Source organism: Hippopotamus amphibius, chromosome 13, assembly GCF_030028045.1.
Source record: "Hippopotamus amphibius kiboko isolate mHipAmp2 chromosome 13, mHipAmp2.hap2, whole genome shotgun sequence".
NCBI lineage: Eukaryota > Metazoa > Chordata > Mammalia > Artiodactyla > Hippopotamidae > Hippopotamus > Hippopotamus amphibius.
The window spans coordinates 2,002,070-2,011,783 of NC_080198.1; the positions used below are offsets into that span (position 1 = coordinate 2,002,070).

General features: G+C 50.6%; 1 protein-coding gene across 1 annotated transcript in view; it reads left to right on the forward strand.

Moving 5' to 3' along the window:
- Window positions 1-9,631, forward strand: part of CFAP92 (cilia and flagella associated protein 92 (putative)) — a 42,927-nt gene extending 33,296 nt beyond the window's left edge. Inside the window, exons 12-16 of the mRNA XM_057706313.1 lie at window positions 7,189-7,353; window positions 7,808-8,008; window positions 8,090-8,249; window positions 8,765-8,967; window positions 9,392-9,631. Of these exons, the coding sequence (XP_057562296.1) occupies window positions 7,189-7,353; window positions 7,808-8,008; window positions 8,090-8,249; window positions 8,765-8,967; window positions 9,392-9,631 (969 nt within the window). The remainder of the gene's footprint in view (window positions 1-7,188; window positions 7,354-7,807; window positions 8,009-8,089; window positions 8,250-8,764; window positions 8,968-9,391) is intronic.
- Window positions 9,632-9,714: the final 83 nt, after the last annotated feature.

A 9,714-nucleotide genomic window follows, 5' to 3' on the forward strand; every position in this document is an offset into this window, starting at 1 on the left:
CTAGGCGCGTGGGCTTGAGTAGTTGCAGCACATGGGCTCAATAGTTGTGGCTCACGGGCTCTAAAGCGCAGACTCAATAGTTGTGGCTCACGGGCTTAGTTGCTCTGTGGTACGTGGGATCTTCCTGGAGCAGGGATCAAACCCGTGTCCCCTACAACGGCAGGTGGATTCTTAACCACTGCGCCACCGAGGAAGCCCCTATGATATTTTAAAACATACTTTTCTCCTTTTTTCCCCATAGCTTGTTCAGTTGACTATTTCATTCATTTTAAGTTTTTTTTTTAATAAGAAAGACTATGAATTTTCCTCTGTATATATCCTTGGCCATATTTTGTAAAGTGTTATATGTGCTGTGTATTCTTATAAATTGCAAAACAAGACCTAGGTATATACCTATAAAACAGTAAAGCAATATGGAGAGTATTAGCAGTCTTTCCTCACCCCTTTATCCCACCTCAGCCCACTTACATATGTACACATGTGCACATGAATGTATTATATTCATATACAGATTAGTACTGTTTTGTTAATGCCATTTAACAAGGGTTTTGAAGATTATACAATAATACAGCTGTGTAGAATTTTGTAATATGTTAGTACAATTTATTTAACATGCCCTTTTTTCCTATATTTTGTTGAAATCCTTGGAAATATTGTCCTAGATTGTCAAGAAATTATATTTTTAATGTCTTAGGAATTGCTACTTTAAAATGGCTTTAGATATCTTATCCATATTAAGATCAATAATTGAAATGCAACCATTATTTAATTTTTTTCTGTTTATACTGTTACTGAGATGTAATTAACATCAAAATCTATGAAATCCACTCATTTTAAGTGTATGTAAATCAAATCAATGATTTTTTGTGAATGTATGGAATTGCACAACTGTTACAGTCCAGTTTTAGAACAATTTCCATTGTCATGAGAAGTTTCCTTATGCTTGTTTGCAGTCAGACCCTGTTGCCACTCTCAGCCCCAGGTAGCCACTGACACGCTTTTCGCCTCTTACACATGTGCCTTTTCTGGACATGTCACGTGAAGGGAATCATACAGTGTGTGACCTTTCATGTCTGGCTTCTTCCACTAAGCGTGTTTCCGGGGTTCCTCCATGTTGCAGAATGTATCGGACATGTGTTCCACTTTAAACTGCTGAGTGGTACCCTGTTGGTTGAGCGCACCAGGTTTTCTTTATCCATCAGCAGTTGGGGGATTGCATTGCTTCCGGTTTGGGACTGTTATGAATGTCGCTGCTGTGAACGTTTGCAGGCAGACCATCGTGTGGAAATGTGTTTTCGTGTCTCTTGGGTAGAAACCCAGAAGTAGAATTTTGAGGTCATTTGGTAAGTTTATGTTTAACATTTTCAGAAACCGTCCAGCAGTTTTACCATGTAGTTCCGTTTTGTGTCACCAAAAGCAACGCGTGCGGGTTCCAGGTTCTCCACATCCCCCAAGCACTTGTTGTTGTCAGTGGTTTTGATTATAGCTGTTCTAGTGTGTGCAGTGGTACCTAAATGTGCTTGTACTTGCATTTTATAATCACTGATGGTGTCGGACATCTTTAATGTGCTTATTAGCAATTTATATATCTTCTTTAATGGAATATCTATTCATATCTTTAACCCACTCTAAAATTAGATTATCTTCTTATTGTTGAGGTGTAAGAGTTCTTTGTATATTATGAATACAGTTGCTTATTCAGAAATGTGATTTGTAAATATTTCTTGTGTACCTGTGGCTTTTTATTTTCTTAACCATACAAGGAAAAACTCCAATCTGTCAGTTTTTTTCTTTTTCAGTCATGCTTTTGGTGTCATAGCTAACAACTCTGTCTAGCCCAAGGTCAAAGATTTTTTCCCTATGCTTTATTCTGGGAGATATATATTTTTAGCATACATTTAGGCCTACGAACCATTTCTGACTAAGTTTTTTGTATGTTTATGATGTAAGATGCAGGGGTCTAAACTCACTCTACATGTGCATATCCAGTTGTTCCAGCACCATTTCTCAGAAAGACTGACTCTTCCCCCACTGAATGGCCTTGGCACCTTTGTCAAGAATCACTTGGCTGGAAGTTTGTTCTGGATTCTGTTACATTCCGTTTGCTTACATGCCTGTTCTCACACCAGCCCCGCATTGTTTACTGATTCCTGTAGCTTTACAGTCAGTTTTGAAATTGGATTGTGTTAAGTCCTTTAAGTTCGTTTCCAGAACTGTTAAACTACTTTGGGTCCTTCACATTTCCAGGTAAATTTTAGCATCAGTTTGCCAGTTTCTACAGAAAAGCCTGTGGAGGTTTTCATGAAAGTTGTTATTGACTCTATAGATCAGCTTGGGAAGGGTTGCTGTCGTGACAGTTTTGAAGCTGCTAATTCATGAACATGAACTGTCTCTGTTTTCATTAAGTCTTCTTAAGCTTCCCTCAGTAGTTTCTGTAGTTGTCAGCGTACAAGTCTTACACTGTGTGAAACTAATGTTATTATGAATTGAATTATTTAATTTTTGTATTGTCTATTGGCAGAATATAGAAATACAATCGATTTTTAGATACTGATTTTGAATCCTGCGACCATAGGAAATTGGATCATGTCATCCCTGGGTAAAGACCAATCTGGACGCCTTCCTTCCTTCCTGTATTGGTTGGCTCAGGCTTCCACATGAAATACCACAGGTTGGAGGCTTAACCATCAGAAATTAATTTTCCCACAGTTTGGGAGGCCAGGAAGTAAGATCATGGTGCTGGCAAAGTAGGTTTCATCCCAAGGCCTCTTCTCTTGGCTCGTGGGTGGCTGGTGGCTGCCGGCTCACCGTGTGCCCATGTGACCTCTTTGTGAGCAGGGGCAGGGAGGGTGAGCCAGCTCTGTGGTGCCTCTTCTTACAAGGAGCTGAATCCACTGGACAAGGGCCCCCACTCTTATGACCTCATTTAACCTTAATCTCTTCCTTCCTCCAAGTAGAGCCACACTGGGGTTAGGGATTCAACATACGAATTTGGGGGGAACACAGACATTCAGTCCATAGGCCCCCCTCCCTCCCCTCCCTTTTGCATGGCCTGGAGCCTCTAGGATGAAGCACCTTGTCCTGCAGGAGTTGTGGGAGAGACACGCTTGCCTTGCTTCTGATCGTGAGGGGAAAGCACTCAGTCTTTTGCCATGAGGTTGGATATTCACTACAGGTTTGCAGGAGATGCACTTTCTCAGGTTGAGGAAGTTCTCTTCTGTCCTAGTTTGTTGAGAGTTTTTTTTTTTAATCATGAATAAATGTTGGATTTTGTCAGTTGCTGTTTTCCTGCATATACTGAGGTGTGGTTCCTGAGAATTATTAATATGGTATATTACATTACTTGATGTTTAGATTTTAAAAACAGCCTTGCATTCTTGGCATAAATCCCACTTGGTCGTGGTGCTTAATTTTTTCTCTGCATGTTGCTGGGTTTGGTTTGCTAATATTTTTTTTCTCGTGATATCTTTGTCTGCCTTTAGTGTCGGTAATACTGACCCTGTAGAATGAGTCGGGAAGTGTTTCCTTCTATTTTCTGGAAAATTGTGAAAGGTTAGTCTTCATTCTTTCAACTAACCAGTGAAGCCATCTAAGCCTGAAGTGTTCTTGGTAGGGAATTTTAAAATTTCTGTTTGATCTCTATTCTTGTTGTTTTGTCCACTCAGATATCTATTTTTTCTTAAGACAGGTTTGGCCATTTGTATCTTTCTAGGAATGTTCCCATTTCATCCTGTATCATTGTTGGCATATAGTCATAGTATTCTCTTAGAATCCTTCATAACCCTTACATGTCTGTAAAGTCAATAGAATATCTCCACTTTCATCCCTGGTTTTACTAATCTGTGTCTTTTCTCTTTCTCGATCAGTCTAGCTACAGGTTCGTCAATATTGGTTTTTTCAAAGAATGAGTTTTGACGTTCATTTGTTTTCTCTGTTTTTCTATTTCATTTCCTTTTACTCTAAACTGTATTAAACTCTTCCTTCTGCTAGTGCTTTGGATTTAACTGGTGCCTCTAGTTCTTGAGAAAAGCCAGGGTTTTAATTCGAGCCTTTCTTTCATATACATATTTTAGCTACAGATTTCCCTCTAAACACTGCTTCAGCTGCAGCCCATAGATTTAGTATGTTGTATTTTCATTTTCAGAAAATATTTTATAATTTCCATTGTGGTTTTTCAGAATTGTGTTGCTCATCCAAATATCTAAATATTTGGAGATTTATCAACTGTCTTACTATTGGTAATTTTTAATTAAATTTTGTGACTGGAGAACGTACGCTGTACGGTTTCTATGAGATGAACACATTGTGGTTTGTCTTACGCCCTCCCATGTGCTCCACCCTCAGGCTTGAAGGGAGCACCTGTCCTTCTGACGTTGGGAGGAGTGTCTTGTAGATGGCAAGTCCGCTAAGTGTTGTTCAGTCGTCTGCGTCCCTGCTGGTTTCCACTCTAGTTCTGTCATTACTGAGATGGAGGTACTGGGGTTGCTGTCAGTGGCTGAGTTCCTGTTTCTCCTTTCAAACCTGTCAGTTTTTGCTTCTTGTACTTGGTATGTTTGTGTCTATAAATGTTGTATCTTCCTGATGAGTTGACCCTTTAATCATTGTGAAATACCCATTTCCAGTACATTTGTTGTCCTAAAGACCAATCTGTCTTATCTAAGGATACCCACTCCAGCACCCTTCTGTGTTTCTAACCATCCTTTTACTTTGAAACCCTTTGTGTCTCTGAACGTAAAGTGTGTCTTCTATGGACACCACGTAGTTGGATCCTGTCTTTTATTTTTAAAACCAGTCTGGAGTCTCTGCCTCTTGACTGTTTCTGCATATGACTATTATTGCTGTGATAGGAACCATGTCTTCTGGGTTTTTTCCCCGTATATTTCACATTCACTTTGTTTTTCTGTTGCTCCTTTAGTGCCACCTTTTGTGTTGAACAGATATTTTTAGTGTCAAGTTTTAACACTTTGATTTTTACCTTTCTTGGTGCTTTCTCTGGGGTTTCTCTTCGGTATGCATCTACATTACCATTCTACTTCAGGTGATTACGAACAACTTACGGAAACTATTCTACAATATAGTTCCCATGCCTCGCCTCCGTTGGGCCAGGGGTCAAACCCGTGTCCCCTGCAATGGCAGGCAGGTTCTTAACCACTGCGCCACCTACCAAGCCCCACGGGATGTTTCTTGGGCGCAGGTGAGAGTAACAGCCCTGCAGGCCTTGTGAGTGGGAAGTGCCCTGAAGCCCTGGAGGGAACGCTGTAGCTCCGGCAAATGTCCACAAGGCGGCAGCACGTCTCCACGCCCACCTCGGGTTCCCCTGGCAACCAGTGCCTACGGGACCGTGGCTTCCTGGGCTGTGAATGACCGCGGACGGTGCCAGAGCACACCCCCAAGGGCTTGGGCCTCCCTCCTCCTTCCCCCTTCAGCCTCGCCCCCCAGAGGTACCCACCCCTGCAGACCCGGCCCGCTGAGGGTGTTGTGGTTGGTTGGGAGGGCGAGGCCCCAGGGAAGGAGGCTGGAGGGGGCCCGGGAGCCGCAGGAGAGGTGGAGGCCTGGTGGCGGTTGGGAGCTCCTGCAGCCCAGAGGGGCCACCCTCGTGTGGGGGTACTAGGCTGGTGCAACTGTCGGGGGGCCCCCAGGCCCGGAGCCCGCGGCCCCATCCAGAGGGGACGGACACGACAGGTCCGAGTGGGTGTCAGCCGCGGGCACGTCCTCCTGTGCTCTGTCAGCCCCGCTGCAGTCCAGCCTTGACCCGAGCCGGCCGGTCACCAGGGATGGGACATCCACCTTGGTCTCTGAGGCCAGAGGGTCACGTAGCACTGATGTATGTTTCTTTGTAACGTGATTTTCATTGTATGTTGGAGGATCGCTGACTTACAAAGCTGTGTTCCTTTTAGCTGAACAGCAAGCTGATGTACTTAGAGATACACACGGACCTATTCTTTCTCCAGTTCTGATTCCATGCAGGTCCTTGCGGAATGTCGAGTAGAGTTCCCTGTGTTCTGCAGGCGCTTCACGCTGATGACTTATCCTGTATGTGTGTGTGCACACGCACAGTCATATACCGTGAATCTCCAACTCCTGATTGATCCCCTGCCCCGCCCCCCATGTTGGCCACCCCAGGTTTCCTGTGCGACTCTGGGAGCGTGCTTCTGCTCTGTCAGTTCGCGGGGATCTATTTCTCGAGTGCCCCTCAGCGTGACGTCCTGTGTTTTCTGTCTTCCTCCGTCTGCCTCCCTTTACTTCGTGGACGATCGTCTTGGGTCCGTGCGTGTTGCTGCCAGTGGCGTCATCTCGTACTTGCCTGTGGCCGAGTAGCAGTCCAGGGTAGATATGTAGCACGCCGTCTCTATGCAGACACGCGTCGGTGGACATTTTGGTTGTTTCTGTGTGTCGGCTCTTGGAACTACTGCTGCCGTGAGCGCTGGGGTGCCCAGGTCACTTGCACTCACTTACGCTCTTCTCCTGAGGCACATCGCGTGGCCCCGCCGGCTCCTAGGACAGCCCCCTTTTTGATCTTTGAAGGCACTCTGATACTGGCTGCTGCAGGTGTCCGCTCCCTGCAGCAGTGTAGCAGGGTTCCCTTTTCTTGCAGGTTCACTCTCGCATTTATTGCTGGTAAAGCATTTGATGCTGGCCCTTGTGAGTGGTGGGAGGTGATTCCTGGATGCAGTTTCACTGGCACTGCTGTAGGCATTAACCATGTGGAATGTCTTGTCACGTGCCATCCTGTTTTTGTTTTGTTTTTTAATAAATGGCGCGCGTAAAATTTCCTGGTTTAAATCGGGTTCTTGAAAGTCGGTCGCGTTTGGAGGTCTTTTCGATGACCTGCCCCAAGACACTTGCTGAGGTCAGGTGTGGTTAAGAGCGCTGCGGGCCTCGTGAATGTGAGTGTCCTGGATGATCGGCGGCAAAGTTCTTTTTATGGGAAATGTCCATGAGTCTTGGCCTGAAGACGGTTCCTGTGTGGGCCCAGGTCACCATCTTGATCTCTAGTTTGTGGTCCTCCGAGTTCCTGTGTGAGCGGTGAGGGCTTGTCTCGGTGGTCCCTTTAGCAGGGGTCTGTGCTGCTCTCGGGAGCACGTACCTGGGGTGCAGCCACACCCAGGAGGTCACCTCGCTGGATGCACGCAGGCAGTCGTGGAGAGGGGGCCTCGTGTGGGGAGTGACAGGTGTCTCTTTCTCCAGAAAAACATCTCAGGGGCCTGCCAGTTAAGCAAGAAGGCTCCCAAGTCTGTGGTGAAGCTCATCAGGGTGTCAGCCCCGGCCAAGGGCGCGGTCTACAACTACAGTATCCAGACCCTGAACTCCGCGGAGCTCGCCAAGAAGGAGCTGTATCGAGAGATGGCCAAGGTGAGTGAAGGCCCAGGGTGGGGAGCCGCGAGCGCTTCCACCGCAGGCAGGGCCGTGAGCACCCTGGCGGGCTCCTTCCTCTGGCCACACGGCCTGCAGTGTGGGGGTCTGCGGTGTGGGGGGAGCCAGCAAGGAGTCAGCGCCGGGAGACAGAGGCCTTGTGTTCCCGAGCGCCTGCCCAGGGGCGCGTGGCTGTGAGAGGCCACAGGTCCCTGCCTCTCAGCCGCGCCCCCGCTGCTGCCTAGGAAAGGCAGCTGAAGCCCCAGGTCGGGGACGGGAAGCCTGGGCTTCGACTTCCTTCCAGCACTGGCCCTGGGGGAGAGGAACGTGGCCACATGGGGCTGCTGTCCGGCTCTGCTAAGCGGCACGCTCCCCACACCGCCAGGAGCCAGCATCCTGCCCCCGCGCTGCGGCGGGTCCCCCGCCCGCCCACCCGTGTCTGCTCTCATTCCAGGAGCCGCGGAGGAGGTTCACGTACTCCCAGAACTACCTCTCAGCCACCGTGGAGCCTCAGGACTCAGAGGCAGAAAGGAGAGAAGCCCAGAGGAAGTCCCGCGAGGCCTGGCTCACACCCAGCGGCTTCCAGGTGGCAGGTCTTCGCCGCACGGCCGGGACCTGTGCCCTGGGGCTGCCGCCCCCCAGCACCGTCACAGAGGTGGGTGGTGGGAGCGGGGCTCTGGCGGGCGCCCGCCGGGGCCTCCCCTGCCCTGCCCTGACCTGCCGCTGCCCGACACAGGAGTGGAGGGAGAAGGCGCTGTTTGCGAACGTGCTGGAGCCGGTGCTGGACAGAGAGAGGTGGGCCTGGGATCAGCGCCACCAGGACTTCGATGTGTACACGCGGCCGCCGCCTCTCCTGGAGCTGCCGCCCCTCCCTCCCACCCCAAAGCGCCCAACAGGTAACACAGCAGGGAGGCTCTCCCCGCACTTCACTGCGGCGAGGTCAGGATTCAGGCTGGGGCTGGTGTGCGAGTGCAGGCCGGGCTGGACGGCTTCCGGCAGCGTCACCCACGCACCGTGTGATGGTAGGCAGGTCCCGGCCCTGCTCGGAGTCTGGTTTCTTAACTAAGAAAGGGAGACGCTGGAAGGTATGTCTGGGGGCTTTCGCGCTGCACTGTGTTGCCCACTGCCAGCCTCTGGGGGCTCTGGGCTCTGCTGGGCCCTTCCAGCTCCCACGCACGGCCAGCTGTCCCTCCGTGGGGGGAGGACGGGAGCCTGGCCACACCAGCCCCTCTTCGTCCCCACTGTGAAGAGGGACCACAAAATCATTTACAGGTTCATAGAGAATCAGAATTTGTGGCTTTGTTCAGGGAGAAAGAGAGAGGAGTTCATCTGGCAACAAGGTTTGCCAGTGACCCGCTGCCCAGAAAGCTAGATGGGGTCAACCATGGAGTTCTTTCCTCCCGACTCCCAGGGGCAGCAGGCGGCAGCGCCAGGCGACAGCGGGACGTGCTGACACTGGCCGCTCCTGCCCCGGGCCTGGCTGCCCCCCTTCAGCACAGGCCCCAGACTCGGGGCTGCAGGCAGATGCGCCGCTGCCTGGTGCGGGCGCCCAGGGTCGCTGCTGTGGTCACACCCGGCTCGCGGCTCCGGGCCTCCCCAGCACAAGCTCCCTGGGTGCGCAGCTGAGACACATGGCCACGCGAGGGCTCCCTCCCCTCCCCACAGGAAGAATGGCCCCGACACAGCAGGGGACACAGGAGATGGAATCTCCACGGGACCAAGAGAACCTACTGCAGATAGGCTGCCAGCCCTCCCGAGGGCTCCATGCAAACACCAGGTGAGGAGACACGGACTCTCTGTCCTGGGCACAGTGCTTCCTTGTTGGCAAATCACTGTAAGAACGCGGGGTGTCACTGGGAGGTTACTTCCAGAGGCTCATCTGTGGAAGACGAGCTGGCAGCAAGGCGCAGCCCTGCCCCGAGCACGCGCAGCTCTCAGGAGGCTGCTGTCGCCCCGGTGGACGACTCCTCCTTGGAGGAGGAAGACCTGCCCGCCTCGAGGCAACGCCTGTGATGGGCTTTCTGGACAAACCACCCAGGAACCAGACCAGAGCGCGAAGCCCACAAGGGGAGCGCGCCCGGCCGAGTGTGTCCAGCAAGGAACAGCGGGAGCCTGGATGCGCGTGGAGGGGGCGCGGCGTCGGGCTCGCAGCCCGCACAGCGCCGCGGCGTGGACGCCTCTGCGCGTGGAGCCTCTTCTTCAGCGTGAGGACAAAGGGTCCTGGAAGCCGCCCCCAGAAGGCGGAGCTGAGGGTCCAGACCGTAAAGGCTGGTTCTGAGGGAACGGGCGCCTGCTACACCCAGCAGACCCTGGCGGGGAACACAGGCTGTGCCATCTTACATTCCTTTCTGTGAAACGGCT